The sequence below is a fragment of the Cricetulus griseus genome, chromosome 6 (genome assembly GCF_003668045.3).
Source record: "Cricetulus griseus strain 17A/GY chromosome 6, alternate assembly CriGri-PICRH-1.0, whole genome shotgun sequence".
Lineage (NCBI taxonomy): Eukaryota > Metazoa > Chordata > Mammalia > Rodentia > Cricetidae > Cricetulus > Cricetulus griseus.
This window is the reverse complement of record NC_048599.1, coordinates 104,131,136-104,156,341: the sequence shown is the minus strand read 5'-3', so window position 1 is coordinate 104,156,341 and position 25,206 is coordinate 104,131,136. Positions and strand designations below refer to the sequence as shown.

The following is a 25,206-nucleotide window of genomic DNA, read 5'->3' as shown; positions in this document are numbered from 1 at the left end:
AAAAAGAGACCCAACTCCAATTGTTTTCTGACCTCCACGCCACTTCCACTCTAAAAATCAAGATGTTTTTAAGTGAGGGAGCTCTATCACCCCTGCTCCAAGGCTCGGAAAACACTGCAGAAGAAGGGGTGGAGAGAATGTGGAGAGCCTTAAGTGATTGGGAGCGGTGGAATGCTGAGCTTAGGTATGGCATGGCTACTGCATTCTTGAACTCACAGCAGCTGTGATTACCTGCACAAGATGCACACAAAATCCGGCTGATCAATACTGTGTCATGGGAGAGGAAGGGGCTCATGGGACCCCACATCCTTCCTTGAGTATTTATATACAGATGATGGTTGTTGGGGGAGAGAGAGAGACATTTTTTTCAGTGGTGTCCTAGTAGTGAGGTGCCCACCCTCCTGTACCAACACTAATAAAATTCACTGGGTCAAAACAAAAACTTGGAAGTAGAAAATGAATTGTGCGTGTGTGTGTGTGTGTGTGTGTGTGTGTGTGTGTGTGTGTGTGTGTGTGCATGTATAACTGCATACTTGCTGAGAAGAGGAACGGGATTAGCAGAAGTTGGGGAGACAAAAGGGAGTGATAGGGTGAATACGATTGAAATACATCATGTATGTGTATGAAAGTGGCTCAATGAAACCATTAATATGCATAATAATAAATGCTATTTTAAGAGAGAGAGAGAGAAGAAAAGGAACAGGGGAAAGGCCATATTTCGATACTGGGATATAATCTTCAAACAAAACATAAAAATTTAAAAACAAAAGAGGAGTGTGGGTTGGGGGCTGAGGGGGTGCAACAGTGAGTGAAGTATTGAGTGAAGTGTAAGCCTGAGGGTCTGGGCCTGAGTCTCCAGCACCTGCCTGAAATGCAGGTGCATCGGTGCATGCCTGTGACCCCAGAGCTTGGTGGGCAGAGAGAGGTGGACCTTGGGGACTTGCTGGCCAAAAGCCTGGCCAGAACAGCGAGTTTCAAATTCAGAGAGAAACCTGTCTCAAAACATAGAGAATGATAGAAGATATGCTGGATAGTTTTGTGTCAATGACAATGACAAAAGCTAGAGTCATTTTGAAAGAGGGAACCTCAATTAGAAAATGCCCTCACTAGACTAGCCTGTGGGCAAGCCTGTGGTGCATTTTTTTTTTTTCTTGACTGAGGATTGATGTGTGAGGACCCAGTTCACCGTAGGTGATGCTACCCTAGGCTGGTGGTCTTGGTTGCTATAAGAAAGCAGACTGAGCAAGCTATGAGGAACAAGCCAGTAAACAGAACTCTTCCATAGCTGAAGGAGAACTTCAGCTCCTGCCATCAGTTCCTGCCCTGGCTTCTCTCAGCAATAGATTGTGACCAGAGAGTTTTAAGCTGAAATAAACCCTTTCCTCTCCAAGTTCCTCTTGGTCATAGTGCTTTATCACAACAATAGAAACCCTAACTAAGACAGAGCACATCAGCAAAGCCCCCAAAGTCAACATATGACCTTCACAAGCACAGACATATATTCCTTAGATACACCTCTATCATACTTTTGTCTTTACCACTTTATACTTACTGATACTACAGGATGCTACAAGTACATCTTGTTTATTCTTGATCCAACACTACAACCAGCCATTTCTCCAAAGAATCTTTGTTTCTTTTATTAGAGTCTGGGCACTGAGTATGCTCTTTGCTATTAGGTTATCTTTGCTTCTGTACTTCTTGGTGGACAAATCAAACAAATACATGTATATAACAAACCAGCCAGATTCCCCATCTATGGCTCTAAGTGCTTACATATGCACACATTTTCATCTACATTGAACTAGAGGTTGAGCCTGCTACAGTCTATCCTCTTAGGATGGGAAAAGCAAACTCTATTTTTCCCCCTTCCCCTTCCTGTTCCTCCCCCCCACCCCAAGGTAACCTCCTAGTTTCAGCAAATGTATACCATCATTATAGTTTTATATAAAATAGCTTCTCACCCTAAAAAGAACAGTCCTCAGTGTACATGACTAAACCCTGTCCACTCCTGCTGTATTCCTCCTAATTGAGAATGCACCGGGTATCATATTTGCATCTCAGGCTTTGCCCTTACAGGAGGCTTATATCTATCTGTAAGCACATGTATCTCACTTTAGTCTTAAATGTATCCGCTCAGCGGATGATCGAATAAACCCAGAGAGAGGAGGTGGCTTTGCTCAAGATCGTAGTAGGTGCTGCTGCTGTAGCTACAACACAACTTTAACTCTTTCTCTGATGCTCTTTGCACTGCACAATCTTCCACTGCAGCCCTAAGTGGGAGTACTTGTGTGGTGCTGAAGGGGTGCTGGAGTCACTCGGATTCTATTCTATGTTGACTAAAGCTTTAATGGCAGAAATATGAAGAAATGGAATCTAGTTCTGGAAATTGGGTGAACTTGGCACCTCAGAAAGCCTCTCTGCTAAGCAACACCCCAAAACGCTGGGTAAACAAACAAAAATACATATTATGTTAACAACATATATCCCTGAGCCAGCAATCTAGAAAGATATTTCCAGAAACCAAAATTCCAGACCTGATTGAGCACTGGAGCCAGCAGCAACCCAAAGCCCACAATGCACAAAACAAAATATGTCACCACATTTAGCTAAATGGATTCATTTAGTCTAACATTATGGAGTGCATTTATGTACTTTACCACATAATCAAAATAGAGAGAAAAAATCATAGATCACAGCAGCAGATATGCAGAAAGTGCTGACAAAATTCAATGTCTAGCTGATCAAATAAACAAAACTTTTAGCCAATATGGAACAGGAGAGAATTTTATTGACCTGATAAAGAAGAGCCACCAGCAACCTGCAATGATAAGGGACTGACTAGGAGCTAGATTCCTGATGGGGAATGCCCTCTGTATGCTGTAACTATGTGTTTCTCTTATTGGTTGATAAATAAAGCTGTTTCAGCCAATGAACAGGCAGAATTTAGCTGGGTAGGAATTCTAAACAAAGAGGCAAGGAAAAGGAAGATAAAGGGCAAATACCATGTAGTCACTGGGGAGTCAAGAGACCCAGGCATCACCGGTAAGTCGAGGTGATACATAGATTGATAGTAATGGGTTAATAATTAAGAGAGAGAGAAAGAGCCAGTAAGAAGCCTAAGCCAAGGGCCAAACACTTATAAATATATATTAAGTCTCTGAGTGGTTATTTCATAAGTGGGCAGAGAAACTGGTCCAGTGGGACCAAGATAGATGGAGACAATCTCCCATTACAGATTCCCTAGTAGGCAGACAGATGGGGAGATCTACACAGATCAAGACGTGTTTACACAACAGTGTGAGAACATCAGCCATCTTGTCTTTCTCCAAATGACCAACCCTAAGCCAAAGGAGGAATATCCTTCAGAACTCCAGCCCTTCAGAAGAGACTGGGTTTCTCCACTTCCCGAGTTATCCTTTTGGGGTGGGGGGGAGGAGCTTTTTCTCTGTGTGTCTGCTGCATGAGTTTCCTCACCCCCAGTACAGTGCAAGCCTTTCTTCACCTGCTGATTCTGACTGATCCTGTTTGTGTGTTCGCCATTTCCTCACTGCTACCTGTTGCCCTCTTACTGCTTCTTAACTTTAACTGGCAGAGAAAATAAACCCTGTCAAGACCCTTAGCTGCTAGCAATGTTCTCCTCAGCGGTAGCTACTCTCTTTATAAATACTGCAGTGAATTATCAGTATTGTTAACTGAGTAGAAACTCAACTGCAAATGTAGGTCAACACAGTAAAAAAGGAAATTGAAGTAAAAGATAAAGGGCAGAGAAGTAACGAAACTGTCACAATTTCCTGAAGGATTATCAACATTGGAAAAACTCCTGAAACCCACAAGTGACGATTACCTTAATTAAAGAGGAAGCCTGACAAGGTTGCTCAACCTACAGAAGACATATGCATGTTTATCTTCTCACAAGAGTAATATTAAAAACTCTAATTGGGCGAGCAAGGTGGCTCAGCAGGTAAAGGTATTTGCCACCAAGCCTGATAGTCAGAGTGTGATCCTTGGGACCCTCATAGTGGAAGGAGAGAAAATTCACTGGGAGTTGTCCTTTGCCGCCATGTGCACCATGGCAAGCACATGCTCCCTTCCCCCAGTAAATACATTGTGTAATAAAACAAAATTTTGATCATATTAAAACTTAATTTTTAGCCAGGCATGTCCGTAATCCCAACATGGGGACACTTTGGCTGGAAGATTAAAGTTGAGGCCCAGGAGCTTCACAATGAGTCCCTGCTTCAAGAAAGCAAAACAAACATATACATACACAATTCATTTATAACATTTGTTAAAAATATGATATTCTTAAGAAAATGCAAAATATAAGTCCTTGAAGGAAAATCATCAAACCTCAAAGAAACTAAAAAAGATCTAATGAAACCAGGAAAGACTTTTTATAGAATAATTTTAAATGGGTAGGATGTTCATGCTCTTCAATTTGATATAATGTCACCTATCCCAATCAAAATCCCAAAGGGCTCTGGAGATGGCTCAGCAGTTAAGAGTACTTGCTGCTCTTGTAGAAAACCCATCCACAGTTTCTAAAGCCCACATGGCAGCTCACAACTGTCTATAATCTCAGTTCTAGGGGATCCAATGTCCTCACCTTATATCAGTGGGCCCCAGGCATGCATGTGGTGCACATACATACATTCAGGCAAGACACTCATACACACAAAATTAAATAATAGGGAAAAAAAACCTCTAGTGAGGTTTTCTGTGGAACTTCAGGGGTTAAAACAAAAAGTACAAATAGGGGAAAAAAGACATTTCTGAAGAGTTGTCGTAAGGTATAAACCTTGCCCGACAGCTGTCAAGTTTTGTTACAAAATTGGCTATAGTATCTAGTCAGCTATTAGCTTAGAAAGACAAAGGGCAGAACAGAGACTAGAAACAGACCCAACAATATACCACAGCTTACATATGGTTCAGATGTGTCCTCAAAGGCTCATGCATGGGAAACTTGGTCCCCAGTGTGGAAAGGTGGTAGACCTGTAAGAACAGGGTCTACTAGAAGGCTAGTGGATTGCTGGAGGCACTGTTCCTGAGAAGGACTAACAGAGTTTCCATCAAACCTCGGTCAGTTCCTAGTTCTTAGAAAAAGAGCAAGGATGGCCCCTGAATCTCTCTGGATTTCTGTCACCATATGATCTCTCGTTCTGATCCATGCTCCCACCATGATGCCATCAACCATGTTGTGATGCAGTCAAGGGAGCCTTCGCAAGAAGACACACAAATTCAGCCACTGGATCTTAACTTTCAGCCTCCAGAAGTAGGAATTAAATAAACTTCTTCATTAAGTACCCAACCTCAGCTATTCTGTTATAGCAAGAGAAGACAGATAAAGCCACCATGTATGAAATTTGATGTAGAACAGAGCTAACACTGCAGCTCTACACAGAAATGAGGACTACTCAATAAATGGTTCTGGGACAAGGGGCTACTCACATATGAAAAAGTAATAAAAATGGATCATTAATTTACATCACTCCCACATTTAATTAAAGACTTCAATGGAAAAAGACACTTTTTAAAGCCTTTAGAGAAGAAAAGAGGGGGGGTATTTTTGTGACATCAAGTTAAGGACTTCTTAAACAAAATCCACTGTTTTAATCCTATACAGAAATTCTACATAATTTTTACCTAATTTAAGTTGAAAGCTGCTTGTGTGTGTGTGTGTGTGTGTGTGTGTGTGTGTGTGTGTGTGTGTGTATGTATGTATGTAGGCACATACACATATATACATAGGCACATGCACATATATACATACATACATACATACATACATACATACATACATCCCCAACAACCACATAAAAATACAGCGTGTGGATGTGTATATCTGTATCCCAGAAAAGTGGAAGCCGAGATGGACAGATTGTCATAGGTAATCAGTGAGCACAGGGTTCAATGAGAGACCCTGCCTCAAAGGTAAGGCAGAGAGAAAACAAGGAAGACACCAGCATCAATCTCTGGCCACTACATGCATGTACACACACACATAAACACAGACACATGCACACACACACACACACACACACACACACACACACACACACACACACACACACCCCACAGTACACATAGGCATTCACACACGAGCTACATATAAATAAATAAGAAACAAATCTTGGGTGAGTGTTTGATATCATAAGATGCAGAACATCTTCAAAGTTTTCTCAAAGTTGATATATTTTTTATAATTATAAATGCTGAGATACCACTTTGCATAAGTAACTAGTGCAAACTGGCAGGAGGCATGTTTAGGTCCATTTCAGATATTGTCGGAAATTCTATCCTAATCACAAGCCAAAATTCATTTCACAACTTATTTATGAAACTCAAGTCTGCAATCCAAACAGCAAATTTCAAACAAACATTCCAACACGGAACAGTCTAATGATATAATAATTGGATGCTGAGGAATGATGGTAGGGAAATACGAAAAAATCTTGGTTTTCCATACTTAAACCATTATGATTCTGCAAGAACAGATGAGCTTGTATAGACAGCAAAAATACTGCAATTCATAGCATACAGTCACCTAGAGTCTGAGCTAATGCCTTTCAGGAAGTGTGCTGTCTGGTGTGACAGCATGTGCAGTTTCAACTGTGCACTCTGTGTGTTCAGAACTACGGCTGCAACATAGGCGGGCAGTGCCAGAAACCCCTCAGATCCATCCCACACCTGGTTTGTGAATTAATTCTTGGTTTTGCATTCAGAAACCTTTTCCTTTTGGCAAATTCCCCATAGCCCCCACATTCAGACATGAGATCCCATAAAGATGGGATTCCAATTTAAGAAGCTGGGCCCACCAGTACATTCTCCATACTACAGCCAAGCTGAAGTTATTAAAACAAACTAGATCACACTACTCCCCACCTCAAAACCTCTCGTGGCTTTCTGTCATGACAGAACAAATTCAAACTCCTTCCTTCAGCCTGAAAGGCTGGTCATGACTCCGTCCCTGCCTACTGCTCTGAGTTTATCTCCTTCCTGGATACAGAAGAGCCACACCAGACTTCTGGACAGCTTAAAACAAACCAACTTTGTTGTCACAGGCCTCTAGGACCCTGCAGTTGAGCTTCCCTTTGCCTGGGTGCTTGCCTTTGTTTGAGAAAGGTCTCATGCTGCAATTCCATAGCCCAGGCTAGCCTCAAACTCACATGGACTGGTCTGCCTCAATCTCTTGCATTCTGAGATTACTAGCATGAACCACCACACCGTCTCTTTCCTGATACCTTCGAAGGGCAGTACTCCTCATCATTCAAGGCCCAGATATAGAGAGGCCTTCTCTGACCACTCTGGCTAAAGTGGGGCTCCCTTTTTCCTTACAATGATTCCCATTACCTGAAAAATCAATGTTTTCAATCAATATTGATTAGATGCAATCCTAAGTACTGTCTAGCTGGTTCTCCTATCACAGTCACTGCTATGCCCTGTGCCAAAACAGGTCCCAGCCCAGGCAGAGGACAATAACTGTTGAACAGTGATGTACAATGGCCTTGCTTCAAATTTTGTTTCTGAGCAAAATATTCAAAAGCCTGAGGGCTAAATATTTAGCTAAAAGATCTTTCTTTAAGCAAATAATATGAGCAGATATTTTGCCAACATAAAACAAAGGGGTAAAAAAAACAGTATTTATTTTACACCCCTACACACAAACTAGAGAATCTGTAATCATAAGCTATGTCTGTTAATGCTATTTTACTTTCTACATATGAAAAACACCTACTTTCTTTTTCTTTTTCCCTTTTTCTCTTCCTTCCTTCCTTCCTTCCTTCCTTCCTTCCTTCCTTCCTTCCTTCCTTCCTTCCTTCCTTTCTTTTGATAAGGTCTCACTATGTAGCCTTAGCTGTCTGGGAACTCCCTGTGTAGACCAGGCTGGCCTCAACCTCTTAAGAGATCCACCTGTCTCTGCCTCCCAAGGGCTAGAATTAAAAGTATGCAGCATCATGACCGGCTTTAAAGGTAGACTTCATAGGGATTTGTATTTCTCATTTCTATTGTAGCTTCCTATTGATTTAAAGAGTAAGAGGAGACAAAAATCTGCATTGATGCTAAAAGTACTTCGTTGCTGGTAAGTTTGGCACATTGGTTTTGTAAGTCATTTGTCCATTCATTCATTCACTCATTCATTCAATATACACATGGATTAACCACATTTCAAGTAGTCTGCTAAAGAGGCAGAACAATATTACAGCTCATTTTCCTGCCCAGGTGCCACAAGCATATGCAGAGTAACATGGGGTCACATTCAAGGTTGCTTGGCTGGAGGGGTAAGGGGAAGGGTTCAAGTAGGACTGTGCCATCTGGGAAGAGTATTGAGCCTAACAGCTAAAAGAAGAAAGGGAGATCTAAAGAAAATCAAGTAGAAAGGCTTGAGCAAGTAGACAAACATTAGAATAGACACGAAGCACAGTCAAGGGATGAGACTAAGGTGTAGCCCTGTCCTACAGAGGTTCTGACGGATCCTCTATGAACCCTTAGGCACCAATGCATGTGTCCTCCAGTGAGCCTGATCAAGAAACCTCTATTTTCAAAGTGATTGAAAAAAAAATCTTCAGGGGCTGGAGAGATGGCTCAGCAGTTAAGAGCACTGGCTGTTCTTCCAGAAGACCTAGGTTCAATTCCCACATGGTGGCTCACAACCATCTGTAATGGGATATGATAACCCCTTCTGGCCTGCAGGGATATATGCAGGCAGAACACTGCATACATAATAAATAAATAAGTAAATAAATAAATAAATAAATAATTTTAATAAAGGAATCTTAACAAAAGGACAGTCAGGATCTTCGAGATGGCCACCCTTCATCTGAGTGTTGTTCAGGGTTTCAGGTCCTACATTTGGGATTATACTCAACAAGATGTACATTTGCCACACATGCAGAGTAGTGAAAAAGTCCTGCTGGTTTTATGTCAACTTGATACAAACTAGAATCATCTAAGAGGAGAAAAATGTCTCCATAACAGTGGTTCTGAACCTGGGGGTCCTGACCCCTTGAGGGTTAATGATCCTTTCACAGGGTCACCTAAGACCATCTGAAAACACAGACATTTACATTATGATTCAGAACAGTAGCAAAATTACAGTTAAGGGATAGCAATGGAAATAATGTTATGGTTGGTGGTCACCACAACATGAGGAACTGTGTAAAAGGATAGCAGCATTAGGAAGGTTGAGAACGGCTGCGCCATAAGATCAGGCTGTAGACAGGCAGACCTGTGGTGCATTTTCTTAATTAGTTATTGATAGGGAAGGGCCCAGCTCATTATGAGTAGGGCTACACCTGGATTTCTATAAGAAATCAGATTAAGCACTGCCATGAGGAGCAAGCTAGGAAGCAGCACTCCTCAATGGTGCCTACATCCATCCACTCCTGCTGGAGTTTGGGTGCCTGCCTTGGCTTCCCTCAATGAACTGATTCAGGATATATAAGCTCCATAAACCCTTTCCTGCCCAAGTTGTTTTTGTGGTGCTTCATTACAGCAGTAGAAAAGTAAGATGCTGATGTATATAAATGATGTTGTCCAGTGAGGGTCAAACAAAGTCCAGGCAAACTGCTGACCAAGGAAAGTTTTTGTTGGCCTTAAATAAAGACTGGGGTAAAATCTGTATCAGTAGAAAAACATGTATAGGTCTCAATGTAGGACAGTATGCACGAAGGGCAGGACAGACTGATTGGCTTTCTGAATTTTTAAGATCTAGCAAAACAGTATCAATGATCAAAATGAGTAAGCATCCACTTGAATTTACTGGTTGTAAAGTTTTGTTCATTGAATTTACAAATACCTGGTATTGTAGTTGCATAAAAGATACATAGGACTTTATCGTTTTATATATGCATATGTTTAACATACTAAAAATACTTTAACAATGGAAGATCCTGGGTTGGATTCTGGATTGAAACATTCTGCAGTGAGTGACTAGGAGCCGAGAAGAACGATGTGACAGCTTTGTGCATTAGTAAAAATCACTCTACAAAAACTGTGGCAGATTGGGATAGAAAATATCCAAGTATAGGCAGAAAGAACAATCAGAAGGCTAATTAATGATATGATAAAAGTGGGAAGGCACTAAACTACTCAGATGAAAAGACTGGACAGAAATAGAACCAAAAGGACTTGGTTGTGGGAGAAGCAAAGACAGTCTAATGACTTTCCTTGGGGAGCTTGGTGGTAAGATAAATACCACAGGAAGGGAACATTCCAGAATGCTTGGTAAAAGAGTGGAGGCTGCCCAAGCTGTGCACACTGTGCAGTTCCTTCTTGCTCCTCCACAGCTCTAGCCTGCTCACTGGCTGTGGAAAACGGCGAGAGAAACCACTTGCTATGATGATTTAAGGGTCAATCTTGATGCCACTCAGGAAGACATGAAAAAACACTTAGAGGTAACTGGCCTTGAAGAACTACCCTGGTAAGAGTGCAAGTGATAGAGAAACATATAAACAGACTTCCCAAGCTTTCAGGGGTCCCAGGAGACAAGCAATTGAATCTGTTAGAACTGGGGAGCTTTGATTCAAATCAGGAAAGGCAGTGCCATTCTACTGGAGCAGCAAATGATGGTGATGTCCATCATGTCTGGGAGTGGGCTGTGTCTGGCCACTGAATAACTCACTGCTGGCACTTTATATGCAGAAGCGAATGAGTGGAGGGCAGAATCACAACATGTCCACTTCTTGCTATTGTTTTTGTTGTAATATTCAACTATAGTGGTGTTCTGAACTATAGTGGAGATCTGAACTTCAGGCCCAGAGCAGCAATGTCAGAGGGAGGTTCGAGTTTCAGACCCCAAGCAGAGTCAGTGAGAGGCTTAAATCCAGCCTGGAAGCAGACTCAGAGGAAGGCCAGAGCTTCAGGCTTGGAGCAGCATTAGGTTGCCAGGAGCCTCAGACCCTGCAGCAGTGTCGGAGGGAGGTTCAAGCTTCAGGCCCAGGAGCAAGGAGCAATGACTTGGTGGAACCACAGCAGTGGTTCCCAGCAGTAGCTTCCAGAAGCTATTGCAAAAAGTTCCCGTGGGAAAGAGCACCTGTGTCCCAGCCAGCATCCATTGCCATTTCTCAGTTGCAGATACCTCACTACTACATCGACCAAAGCACCCTCAGCCCCATCTACACCTCCAATGGGAGGAGTGTCCACTGGCAGCTGTAGCCCCACCTGCACCTCAAGGAGTGACCACCTGAGCATTGGGCTCACTTCCACCAGGAGGAACGTTCACTGGAAGCTCTGCTCTACTTGTGCCTGAAGGAGTGGCCAACAGAGCCACAGCCCCCAACTATACTAATTTGAGAAAGAGAGAACCCCTGAGCATAAGTTCCACCTATACTGATTAGAGGAAGAGATTCATAGACAAGGTAAGCACACACTCAGCAATTATAAAGAGCAATACAGCACCACTAGAAATTAGTGGTGCTACAACAGCAAGACCTGAACATCCCAACACAGATGAAGTAGAAGAAAACAACCCAAAAAATAACTTTATGAGGATGATTGAGGCCCTTAAAGAGAAAATGAAAATTTCTCTTAAAGAAATGGAGGAAGTTGGGCGTTGGTGGCGCACGCCTTTAATCCCAGTACTTGGGAGGCAGAGGCAGGCGGATCCATGTGAGTTCAAGGCCAGCCTGGTCTCCAGAGCGAGTGCCAGGATAGGCTCCAAAGCTACACAGAGAAACCCTGTCTCGAAAAAAACAGAAGAAGAAGAAGGAGAGAAGAAGGAGGAGGAGGGGGAGGAGGAGGAGGAGCAAGAGGAAGAGGAGGAGGAAGAGGAAGAGGAGGAAGAAGAAATGGAGGAAAAAGTTGGGCATTGGTGGTGCATGCCTTTAATCCTAGCAATATGGAGGCAGAGCAGAGGCAGGTGGATCTCTGTAAGTTTGAGGTCATCCTGGTCAACAGAGTTCCAGGACAGGATCCAAAGCAATACAAAGAAACTCTGTCTCCAAAAACCAAAAAGAAAAGAAAAGAAAAGAAAAAAGAAACAGAGGAAAAGACAAACAAAAAATTGGAAGATATCAATAAATTCCTTAAAGAAAACCAAGAAAAAGCAATCAAGCAAGTGAAGGAAACAACTCAAGATATGAAATCTGAAATAGAGGCAATAAAGAAAACACAAACTGAGGGAATTCTGGATATGGAAAATCTGGGTAAATGATCAGGAACCACAAATGCAAGCATAAGCAACAGAATACAAGAGATGGAAGAGAGAATTTCAGGCATTGAAGATAGCTTGTGGGAAATAGATTCATCGGCAAAAGAAAATTTTAAATCCAACAAATCCTTGACACAAGACATGCAGGAAATCTGGGACACCATGAAAAGACCAAACCTAAGAATAATAGGGATAGAACAAGGAGAAGACGCCCAACTCAAAGGCACAAAAAATATATATTCAACAAAATCATAGAAGAAAACTTCCCCAACCAAAAGAAGGACATACCTGTGAAAATACAAGAGGCTTATAGAACACCAAATAGACTGGACCAAAAAAAAAAAAGTCCCCTCACCACATAATAATCAAAACAATAAACATACAGAATAAAGAAATAATATTAAGAGCTGCAAAGGAGAAAGGCTAGATAACACATAAAGGCAGACTTATCAGAATTACACCTGACTTCTCAACGGAAACAATGAAAGTCAGAAGGTCCTGGTCAGATGTTATGCAGACACTAAGGGACCATGGATGCCAGCCCAGACTGCTTTACCCAGCAAAGCTTTCAATAATCATGGATGTAGAAAACAAGATATTCTATGATAAAACCAAATTTAAACAATACCTTTCCAAAAACTCAGCCCTACAAAAGTACTAGAAGGAAAATCACCTACGTCCAAAAGAACACAGGAAATAGATGAGCTTATAGCATCAAACCCCAAAGAAGGGAATTGAACATGCAATGCCATCGTCAAAAACAAAAATAACAAGTACTAGTAATCACTGGTCACTAATATCCATTAATATAAATGGTCTCAATTAACCTATAAAAAAGACACAGGATAACAGACTCGATACAAAAACAGAATCCATTCTCCTGCTGCATATTAAGAAACACACTTCAAACTCACAGTCAGACATTACCTCAGAGTAATGGGTTGAGAAAAAATTTTCCAATCAAATGGACCTAAGAAACAAGCTGGTGTAGCTATCCTAATATCTAACAAAATAGACTTCAAACTAAAATCAGTCAAAAAAGATAAAGAAGGTCATTTCATATTCATCACAGGAAAAACTCCATCAAGAGGAAATCTCAATTCTGAACATCTATGTCCCAAACACAAGAGCTACTGCATTTGTAAAAAAAACATTACTAAAGCTTAAATCACAAATCAAATCCCACACACTAATAGTGGGAGACTCCAACACCCCACTCTCACCAGTGAACAGATCTGCCAGACAGAAGCTTAACAGAGAAATAAGGGAACTAACAGATGTTATGACTCAAATGGACTTAACAGAACATCCCACCCAAACACAAAAGAATATACTTTCTTTTTAGCACCTCATGGAACCATCTCAAAAATTAACCACTTACTCAGTAACAAAGCAAACCTCAACAGATTAAAAAAAAAAATTGGAATAAACCCCTGTACCCTATCAGATCACCACAGCTTAAAGTTACAATTCAACAGCAACATTAATTTCAGAAAGCCCACAAACACATGGAAACTGAACAATGATCAACTGAACCACCACTGGGTCGAGGAAGAAATAAAGAAATAAATGAAAGACTTCCTAAAATTTAATGAAAATGACCGTACAACATACCCAAACTTATTGGACACACAGTGCTGAGAGGAAAGTTCATAACCCTAAGTGCCTACATAAAGAAAATGGAAAAATCCTACACTAGTGAATTAACAGAACAACTGAAAGCACTAAAACAAACAAACAAACAAAAAAGCAAACTCACCAGAAGGAGTAGATGGCAAGAAATAGTCAAATTGAGGACTGAAATCAATAAAGTAGAAACAAAGAAAATAATGCAAAGAATCAATGAGACAAAGAGTTGTTTCTTTGAAAATTCAACAAAATAGACTTTTATCCAAACTAACCAAAAGAGAGAGACAGAATATCCAAATTAACAAAGTTAGAAACTAAAAAGGGGACATGACAACTGACACTGAAGAAATTCAGAAAATCATCAGGTCATCCTTCAAAAACCTGTACTCCACAAAATTGGTAAACTTTAAGGAGATGGACAATTTTCTAGATAAGTACCATATACCAAAATTAAATCAAGAACAGATAAACAACTTAAATACACCCATAACCCCTAAGGAAATAGAAACAGTTATCAATAGTTTCCCAACCAAAAAACACCCAGGCCCAGATGGATTCAATGCAGAATTCTAACAGATGTTCAAAGAAGATCTAATACCAATACTCCTCAAATTATTCCACAAAATAGAAACAGAAGAAACAATGCCAAACTCTTTTTATGAGGCTACAGTTACCCTGATATCCAAACCACACAAAGACACAACCAATTTCCCTCATGAACACAGATGCAAAACTACTTAATAAAATACTGGCAAACTGAATTCAAGAACACATCAGAAAAATCATCCACCATGACCAAGTAGGATTCATCCCAGAGATGCAGGAATAGTTCAAAATACAAAAATCCACCATATAAACAAACTGAAAGAAAAAAAATCACATGATCATCTCACTAGATGCTGAAAAAGCCTTTGACAAAATTCAACATCCCTTCATGATAAAGATCTTGGAGAGAATAGAGATACAAAGAACATACCTAAATATAACAAAGACAATATACAGTAACCCAACAGCCAACATCAAACTAAATGGAGAGAAATTCAAAATAATCCCACTGAAATCAGGAACAAGACAAGGTTATCCACTCTCTCCATATCTATTCAACATAATACTCAAAGTTCTAGCTATAGCAATAAGACAACAAAAGGAGATAAAAGGGATACAAATTGGAAAAGAAGTCAAACTCTCTATGTTTGCTGACAATATGATAGTGTACACAAGTGAACCTAAAAATTCTACCAGACAACTCCTACAACTGATAAACACCTTCAGTAGTATAGCATGACACAAGATTTACTCAAAAAAAAAAAATCAGTAGCCCTCCTATATACAGATGACAAACGGGCTGAGAAGGAAATCAGAGAAACATCACCCTTTACAATAGCCTCAAATAACATAAAATATCTTCAGGTAACTCTAACCAAACAAGTGAAAGACCTGTATGACAAGAACTTCAAGTCTTTAAAGAAAGAAATTAAAGAAGATAGCAAAAAAAAAAAAAGAAAGAAAGAAAAGAAAAGATCTCCAATGCTCTTGAATAGGTGGGATCAACACAATAAAAGTGGCAATCCTACCAAAAGTAATCTACAGAGTCAATGCAATCCCCATCAAAATCCCAGCACAATTCTTCACAGACCTTGAAAGAAGAATACTCAACTTCATATGGAAAAACAAAAAATCCAGGATAGCTAAAACAATCCTGTACAATAAAGGATCATCTGGGGGCCTTCAAGCTCTGCTATAGAGCTATAATAATGAAAACAGCTTGGTATTGACATAAAAACACATAGGTGAACAAATGGAATCGTATTGAAGACCCTGATATCAACCCACACACCTAATTTTTGACAAAGAAGCTAAAAATATAAAATGGAAAAAAGAAAACAAATGGTGCTGGTATAACATAGAAGAATGCAAATAGATCCATATCTATCCCCATGCACAAAACTCAAGTCCAAATGGATCAAAGACCTCAATATAAATCCAACCCCACTGAACCTCATAGAAGAGAAAGTGGGAAGTACATTTGAACAAATAGGCACAGGAGACTACTTCCTAAATAAAACACCAGTAGCACAGACTCTGAGAGCAACAATTAATAAATGGGACCTCCTGAAACTGAGAAGCTTCTGTAAAGCTAAGAACACAGTCAACATGACAAAATGGCTCCCTACAGAATGGGAAAAGATCTTCACCAACCCCACAACTGACAGAGGACTGACCTCCAAAATATACAGAGAATTCAGGAAACTAGAAATCGAACTACCAAATAATCCAATTAAAAAAATGGGGTACAGATCTAAACAGAGAATTCTCAACAAAACAATCTCTAATGGCAAAGAGACACTTAAGGAAATGCTCAACATCCTTAGTCATCAGAGAAATGCAAATCAAATCCACTCTGAGATTCCATCTTACATCAATCAGAATAGATAAAATCAAAAACCCCAATGACAGCTTACGCTAGAGAGGATGTGGAGAAAGGGGAACACTCCTCCATTGCTAGTGGGAGTGCAAATTTGACCAGCTGCTGTGGAAATCAATATGGCAATTTCTCATAAAATTAGGGATCAACCTACCTCAAGATCCTGCAATATCACTGTTGGGCATATACCCAAAGGAGGCACAGTCACACCTCAAGGACATTTGCTCAACTATGTTCATAGCAACATTGTTTGTAATAGCCAGATCTTGGAAACAACCTAGATGCCCCTCAACTGAAGAATGGATAAAGAAAATGTGGTATATTTACTCAGTGGTAAGAAACGATGACAACTTAAAGTTTGCAGGCAAATGGACAGAACTAGAAAAAACATCCTAAGTGAGGTAACCCAAAACCAGAAAGACACTCATAAGTGGATACCAGACATAAAGCAAAAGATACCCAGCCTACAATCCACAATCCCAAAGATGCTAGAACCCTCTTCCAGAAACAGATGGATGCAGATGCAGAAATCCACAACTAACTAACTACTCCTGGAGTACAATCGAAGTGAGGGAGGAGCAAAAATATGAACAAAGGAGTCAAGACCATGATGGGGAAACCCACAGAAACAGAGCTAGTGAGAGATCACTGACTCAGGTCTGACAAATGGGGAACCTGCATGAGACCGAACTAGACCCCCCTTAATATAGGTGACAATGGTGTGACTGGAACAATATATGTGGCCATTGACAGTGGGTCAAAGATCTAACTTTAATGTACAACCTGACTTAGTGGAGCCCATTCTATATGGAGAGAGATCATGCCCAGCCTAGACACAGGGGTGTGGGGGTGGAGAGGTGCCGTGGTCCTGCCTCAAAGAGATGATGGGCCAGACTTAGTACACTTCCTAGGGGAGGCCTTACCCTCTCCGAGGTGGTGGAAGAGAGTGAGGGGAGAAGGAGGAGAGGAGGGAGGGGGAACTAGGATTGGAGTGTAAAACATAAATTAATAAAAAAAATTCCTGAAAAAAAAGTTATGTGAAAGATAAGCACAGATATAAAAGCTCGGCCATGGTGGGAGAACACAGAAGACAAGAGCTACAGGAAGAAGAGAGATGATGAGTGCAATTCAGCAATGATTTGCATTTCACTTCAGCCAAAGAAAATCCAGATATATTTTTTCTGGGTTCCAGTTTTCTCAGTGACAGCTGCATTCATGAATGACCAAATTAACTATTGTAGAGCTTTCTAAAAATATACAAAGAACTCCACCCTATGCTATAAGCAAGTCATGAAATATCAGCAAAAAAAGCCAGACCCTGAAGAAAATGCATTCCTTCTCCTTCCTTCCTTCCTTCCTTCCTTCCTTCCTTCCTTCCTTCCTTCCTTCCTTCCTTCCTTCCTTCCTTCCTTCCTTCCTTCCTTCCCCGTCCAAAACAAAAAACCTTAAGCGCTTAAATTACAACCCAGCACACTCATCCGGTATTGTAATTCTAAGCTGTAGATCAGAAAGCTGGTATGATTACTGGCTTTTTCTTTGAACACCAAAGGAGTGACATTCCAAGCATATGTGGCAGATGTAGACACCACACTAACAAGGTAACGGTGGCATCTGGTATACAGTTACGGAAATTTTGGTGTGCTGGGAATTTTGAACATGCAGGCAGAGCTAGTTAACAGGGAATGTTATTTTTTACTTAGGGAAGTCAACCTGGATTATCTTAGGCAGTTCAATAAGAATGCAAGCATTTCCTATTTTATTCCCTATATGTGGGGAAAATGCAAGCAAGGAAGAGGAAAACACAGCAAGTACCATAAAACCAGCCAGTGTCCCCGCTGGCCACACTAAGGAGAACCTCTGGGAAAGAGAAATTTAATACTACTTTGGTGGGAAAACCAGCATGTTTCACCACTAATTACAACACAAAAGCTTAAGTGTTTATACAACCAAATGTTTAAGTCAACCTCATCCACAACGTCCCATGTGCGGCTGAGGGAAAGCCACAGGGCATACCTTTGGAGGGTCTCACTGGACAGACACAACGCCCCTCCGGACAGTGGCCAGAGCCTCGCAGGGCCACAGTAGGACTGATAGGTTTCCCACCACCAGGGCGGAAAGGAATTGCTCCTTGGGTGCAGGACCCAGAGATGAGGCGCCACCAGCAGGCGGCTGCACAGCGCCCCCAAGGGTCTCCCCGCTAACCTCGTGCAGCCCGGAAGGCGACCCGACCCACTGCGCAGCCCTACGGCGCAACCTATCAGGGCCGGGAGAGGAGGGCTGTGGGCGGGAAGGGGCGGGGCTAAATCAACCCTCGCTCTGCCCGACGGGAATTGTAGTTTTGGAAAAAAGAAACGGGGAAAGGCCGTGGGAACTACATTTCCGGGAGAGGGCGTGGCTACGGCGGGCCGCGAGGTGCAGCCTTAATCCCAAGAGTCCCCGAGCTGCAGGAAAGGCTGTGCGGGCGTCGTTGGTTCTCTTCCTTTGCACCGAACCCGAGTGGTGCTAACTCTTGCTCTCTGTCCCCGAGTGCCCAGTGCGGGGCTCCCGCGTCAGCCTTCCCTTGAGGCTAGCTGGTGGCATCTGTGAGGGGCGCGCCCCTCCACGGCCCTGAGGACCCCGAGTCTCCATGGGCCCGACCCCGAAGGCCAATGTGTGCCGCAGGCTGAGTCGCCGGGCTCTAGGCTTCTTCGCACGCGACGCGGGCGTGGTGCAGAGGACGAACCTGGGCATCCTGCGGGCGCTGGTGTGCCAGGTGACGCCCGCCATACTCGGCATGCCTGGGGTCCATCCTCCCGGGGTGCAGTTTTTTACGCGCTCGGCTTTCACTTGAGGGTCATAAGTGGGGAGGGGCATCCGTCTCCTGCAACTAGGATATTAGTAAATAGGTGCTTACAGGTCCGCCTCATGGCTTTAGTTTTTAAAAGCTTTTGCCTTTCTGCAGACAATCGATTTAAAAGTTGGGCATCCAGTTAAACCAACACGAGTGGGCAGAGGGAGGAAGAATAAAAGAAACAATGTACTTGAAAACAGGTTTAAACGACCCACTTAAAAATGGTTCCATAGAAGGGGGCTGAGTTCTTTCCTAAACTGAAATTCTTTGTATCTTTCAGGAGAGTACTAAATTTAAGAATGTTTGGACAACTCATTCCAAGTCACCTATAGCCTATGAGAGAGGAAGAATATATTTTGACAATTACCGGTGCTGTGTAAGCAGGTAAATTATTGGTGGTGATTTTTTTGCTGTAATTCACCTGAACGTAGTTTTTATAGAACCACGTGGCTTCTTTAGTGCTTAGTGAAACAGGAAAATGGAGAAAGAAGCCCATAATAAAACTAGGTGGAAAATGCATGCGATTTTAAAACCTCATTAAAACTAAAGTTGCAGGTTTCATCTTTGTAAATACTTATTTCACACAAAATTATAGCACAGGCAAAATAATACGTTGCTCAGCACTATTTGCTGTTTTATAACATTTAAAAGATCAGAGTCGAGAAAACATGTTATGAAATAATTAGATGCTCTTTGGGAGACAGGCATTTGTATTTTGTTTTAGAAGTGCTTACTTCACTCCCCCCCCCCCAGGAGAAAATATTCAAACAGAAGCATAGTATTTACAGTTGCATAATATTTAACAACCTCATCTACAACCATTCAAGGTCAGGCTGCAGGGAAAGCCACAGTAAATTGATGCTTCCATGCCAGTTACCTAGATTAAACATTATTGATTTGCCTCTTTCCTTTAGCCTCTTTCTTTTTCTTTCTTTCTTTCTTTCTTTCTTTCTTTCTTTCTTTCTTTCTTTCTTTCTTTCTTTCTTTTTCTTTCTTTCTTTCTCTCTTTCTTAAACTTTTGAAGCAGGGTTTCTCTGTGTAGCCCTTGCTGTTCTGGAACTGACCAGTAGAAAAGGCTGGCCTCGATCTCAGAGATCCCTCTGCCTCTGTCTCCGAAGTGGTGGGATTAAAGGGGTTCGTCACCACTGCCCCACCCTTTATCTTGATGGTAAATATTTTAAAGCATATTCTAAACACACATCCTTCACTTTGCATCTCTAAAAATTATGGATATTTCCTTTCTGTGTGTGCTGAGGAAATAGATCAATCTCCAGTGCCATTCCTCAGGGGCCACCCACCTTGTTGAGACAGGGTCTTATTTCACTTGACCAGGAAGCTAGGTTTCCAGGAGATGGTCTGGCCAGCAAGCTCTATGAATTTAGCTGTCTCCACCTCCTCAACTCTGAGATTACAAGTGGCAGAAACTATGAGAGGTGGGGATCTAAACTCAGGTCCTCTTGCTTTCCTGGCAAGCATTTTTTCAACTGAGATGATAACATCTAGGTTCTTGTTGGATTAGATAAAAACTAGAAGTCAGACTAGTGAGTTTTGAGGTTTGACTTGACCCTAGTGCAGTGGTTCTCAACCTTCCTAATGTTGAGACCCTTTAATACAGTCCTCATGTTGTGGTAACCCTAACCATAAAGTTATTCTGTTGTTACTTCATAACTGTAATTTTGCTACTGTTAGGATTCGTAATGTAAATATCTGTTATGCTGGATATCTCATATGTGACCCTAAAGGGGTCGTCGTAAGCCACAGGTTTAGGATCACTGCTTAATAGTTACCCTTTTTGGTTCTTTGGTGAATCAGCCAACCTACAATTTAGCCTTTAGTGCTAGTGAATCTACCCATGACCCCCCTATTCACCCTTGGACATGGCTTCTAATGATTTATAGAGTGTACATATGCTTGAACTCCTCCACATCTGTTGCAGATAAAGTCAGTTTTATTGGAAAGAACTGTGGGCTATCTGTTTTGGAACTGCTTCTCTGCCCAGGCAGTCTTCAAGCCAACTCTATGGAGCTGGTCACTGGAGGTGATGGCATGACTCCCTTAATAGTAGAGGCTGAGCAGGTGGGCTGGCTGGAATACTCATCTTAGGGAAGGAAGTTAAGGCCAGTCTGGGCCTTACAATGAAAGAGAAGTGATGTTAAGGTCCTATTATTCTACCCTGTAGAGCTTCCATGGGGCCAGGGCTGAAAGGAGTCCTACCTTTCAACTGCACCAATATAGGACTCAGCCTCAACAACACATGACTGGGGCTGGATGAAAATAATGTCACAGTCAAAGCAGCATGAAGGATCTTAGAAGCTTTGGCCATAGCACTTTAGAGCTGTGATACCATCTTCCTTAGCTGAAGGAAGGAGGGAAGGAAGGAAGGAAGGAAGGAAGGAAGGAAGGAAGGAAGGAAGGAAGGGAATGTGTCTGTAGACACTGTGGGCTCCCACTATTCTTACTGAATTCAGGGGGTTTTCTTGAGTAAACACTTCTCTGTGTGCTTTTATAAGAATAACCAAAGGCTTAAGTGCTTCATTTTCATCAGTTTTTCTGAAAACAGTGTCTGTTTTAAGGCTCTGATTCTGGCATTGGAAATCCGGACAATTTCTTGTATGGTCAGGATGTTCATCATACCTTGCAATGTTAACAGTGACCCTTAGGTACCATTTAAAACCCAGCTCATCACTTTTCCAAGCCGGAGACAGTTGTTTTGATTTTTAAAAGTGCAGTCAAAATAGATGCTATTAATTAGTGTCCTAGTGATAACAGACAGGTGTTCTTCACCATGCTGTTGAAGATGGAATCACATGAGATTGCTTTTGCTCCTGTGACATTGTGTTTTATTTAAACCTTAGAGTTACGGAGGGAATGTCAGAAGCGAATAAAATGCTATCCTAAAAAAATTGTTTCTCTTCACAGTAGTTGAAAGCAAACATCTATGGCCACATCTCAGTAGTTCTCAGAGAAGTAGAGACTAGCTGGGGGTGTGGCAGGTTGTAGCCCCAGCCCAGGGAAGCTGAGGCAAGGAAGATTGCTTGAGAACAGCCTGGGCATGGTAGGAATACTGTTTCAAAGTAAGCACCAAGGCTACAGTGTTCACTTTCTTGGTAGGGAGGGGGTAGATAGAGTTCTGGGGAGAGCGCCTGTCCCCTAGATAATACCACAGTCTAGCCTTGAAGTTGCTGGAAGATACAATGTTCAATGATAGTGGAACTAGACACATATTTACTGTTTCTGAAAAGAATAAAATATACAGTGAGCGTTTCCTTTTGTACCCACAAATATTTATTCAAACTAGTGTGTCTTAGGGTTATTACTTGCTGTGATGAAAACCACATAATTAAAGAAACTTGGCACACGCCTTTATTCCCAGCACTTGGAAGACAGAGGCTTGTGGATCTCTGAGTTTGAGATCAGCCTTGTCTATAGAGAGAGTTCCAGGAAAGGCTCCAAGCTATACAGAGAAACCCTGTCTTGAAAAACAACAACAAAAAAGAGAAGAAACTTGGGGGGAAAAGGGTTTATTTGGCTTATGCTTCCACATTACTGTTCATTCCTAAAGACAGTCAGGATGGGAACTCAAATAGGACAGGAGCATGGAGGCTGGAGCTTATGTAGAGGGGTGCAGCTTACTGGCTTGCTCCCACTGGCTTGCTCAGCCTGCTTTCTCATAGAACCAAGGATCACCAGCCCAGGATGAGCACCACCAACAATGGGCTGGGTCCTCCCTCATCAGTCACTGATTTTAAAAATGCAATATAGGCTTACCTACAGCCTGATCTAATCTTACAGACATTTTTCTTTCTATCTTTAAAAATTATTTATATTTTATATATGAGTGCTCTGCATGCCAGAAGAGGGCACCAGACTTTATAGATGGTTGTCAGCCACCATGTGGTTGCTGGATATTGAACTCAGGCCCTCTGGAAGAGCAGCTGATGTTCTTAACCACCAACCCATCTCTCCAGCCCACACATTTTCTTAATTGAGGTCCCTCATCTCTGATGACTCTAGCTTTTGTGAAGTTGACATGAAACTAGCCAAAACATAATGGGAACTTTTTAGTCTATACATTATAATTTTTGAGTATCAGAGCAATAGAATGAACTCAGTAGATCCAGCAGACATTTACAGTAAATGTTTAAGGATAGAAGAATTCAGTATAATGCTGTTTTTGTAAAACAATGTCCAGGTAGCTCCATTTACATAAGGAACATATAGAAAATGAACCGAAATGTGTGTTTGTTTTCAGTGGTTTTATTGTAGTATAAACTATATAATTTTAGTTATGTGTTTACGTGTGTGTGTGTGTGTGTGTGTGTGTGTGTGTGTGTGTGTGTGTGAGAGAGAGAGAGAGAGAGAGAGAGAGAGAGAGAGAGAGAGAGAGAGAGAGAGAGAGAGAATGTAACTGCAGAAACCAGATGCATCAGATCCCCTGGAGTTGGAATTACAGTTGTAAGCTGCCTTATGTGGGTGCTGGGAACCAAATGAGTCCGCTGGAAGAGCAGCAAATGATCTTAACCACTGAGCCCTTCTCCAGACCCTATTATTAACTATTTTAATCTTCTTTTTTTTTACACTTTTTCCTGGGTTTGTATATTAAGGAATTTGATCAGAAAAATACCAAAGAGAAAGGTTAAAGAAAACAAAATAGCAAGTTGTAATTTGGGGCTACAGGCATGTGAAAGAAATACCTCAAATCTGAGCAAAGACTGCCTCCATGTAAAACTAATAATAATACTTATTTTCTATTTTTCCCAGTGTTGCATCAGAGCCAAGAAAACTTTATGAAATGCCAAAATGTTCCAAATCAGAAAAAATTGAGGATGCTTTATTATGGGAATGCCCAGTGGTGAGATTTCTTTCTAGAGCATTGTTGTTGTTGTTGTTTTTAAAGCTCCCCCAAGTCTAAAATGTTTTATTTATTTATTTTTACATTTATTTCATTTTTTTTAAAAAAATCTTATACATGAGTACTATATTTCCATCATTTCTACCCCACCCACTCCCCATTTCAATTCCTTCCATGTTCCCTTACACACTCTTCCTCTCATTCATGGTCTCTTCTTAATTATTGAAAACACACACACACACACATTTTTAAAAAGTTAAATCTGTATTTGGAATTCATTTACTTATTTTGACCAGGCTCCTGTATGAACCCAGGCTAGCTTAAGACTTGGTATGTAGCTGAGATGAACTTGTACCTTGGACTCCACCCACCCCTGAGTGCTGGGATTATAGGTATGCACCACCATGTTCAATTTATTATGAAAACTTTTAAATTAGAGATAGTTTAGAAATCTTAAAAAGTTAGAAACTGATTAAAAGTTTTATAACAATATAGGGTAGTTTACAATCATTCTTGTAAACAACTATAATGTAGCTCTTTGGAAGTAAATTTTTGTAAATTCCATCTATGAATGTAATTAGGAAAATAATAGGAAAAAAGTGAAAACTGCAGTAGTAAAAGTCATCCCGTTAGTCCAGCATTGCCCTGTGTGTGCACCTTTCAGGACAGTGTTTCTATGGGATATGAGCATACAGATACCAGGGGAGCTAGGAGGAATTGGTCTATGGGGAAAAAAATAAACAAGGATATTTGTTAAGTTCCTCCTCAGTCTTTAATACTACTGCTTCTAATAATGCTTGCATGCACAATGATTCTCAAACCATTTGCCAAACTCTTTAATCACAGTCCTTTTTTGAGGGACAGTTCCTCCTTTTTTTAAGTTTTCCATGGCATTGTTTCTCGGAAATGCTCTTAGGACACACTGAAGTGAATTAATCATGTCTGAGAGTCTGGTTGGTTGCTTTTAAGAGAACTCCCAGTCTGTGACCAAAAGTACTATCTAAGCCATGGGCAGCAATAGTCTGAATTTAATGTTAAATTTTTTCCAGGCTGTTTTTCCATAGAGCTGTAATTTTTTTTTTAAACTGTCATTCTCCCTATAATTACTCTCTTTTCATAGAGGTCTCTTTTTTAAAAATTAGAAAGTTTGAAGCCTGTTTTCTTCTTCTTTAATTGAAAGCTGTAAATAATGTGATTTAAACAATTTAAAGCCTTTTAATCTATTTTCTTGAGGGGGATTAGGGAGATGATAGGTTTCTTAATTGAGAAAGTTTGAATATACCAATTCAAACACCCAAAATATAGAGCAGTCCTGGAAA

General features: G+C 41.1%; 2 protein-coding genes across 4 annotated transcripts in view; one reads left to right on the top strand and one right to left on the bottom strand.

The window, feature by feature from the left end:
* Mettl8 (methyltransferase like 8) overlaps positions 1-18,437 on the bottom strand; it is a 91,554-nt gene extending 73,117 nt beyond the window's left edge. The window contains exon 1 of one of the 2 annotated variants that reach the window (XM_027420210.2): positions 18,219-18,437. The gene's annotated coding sequence lies outside the window, so the exon portion shown is untranslated. The remainder of the gene's footprint in view (positions 1-18,218) is intronic. The other variant, XM_027420209.2, reaches the window with a different exon arrangement.
* A 170-nt stretch (positions 18,438-18,607) lies between these two features.
* Positions 18,608-25,206, top strand: part of Dcaf17 (DDB1 and CUL4 associated factor 17) — a 30,107-nt gene continuing 23,508 nt past the window's right edge. The window contains exons 1-3 of one of the 2 annotated variants that reach the window (XR_004770503.1): positions 18,608-18,957; positions 19,316-19,419; positions 23,797-23,887. Coding sequence is in view for 1 of the 2 variants with exons in the window: in XM_027420206.2 (XP_027276007.1) it covers positions 18,832-18,957; positions 19,316-19,419; positions 23,797-23,887 (321 nt within the window). In the remaining variant the exon portion in view is untranslated. The remainder of the gene's footprint in view (positions 18,958-19,315; positions 19,420-23,796; positions 23,888-25,206) is intronic. The other variant, XM_027420206.2, reaches the window with a different exon arrangement.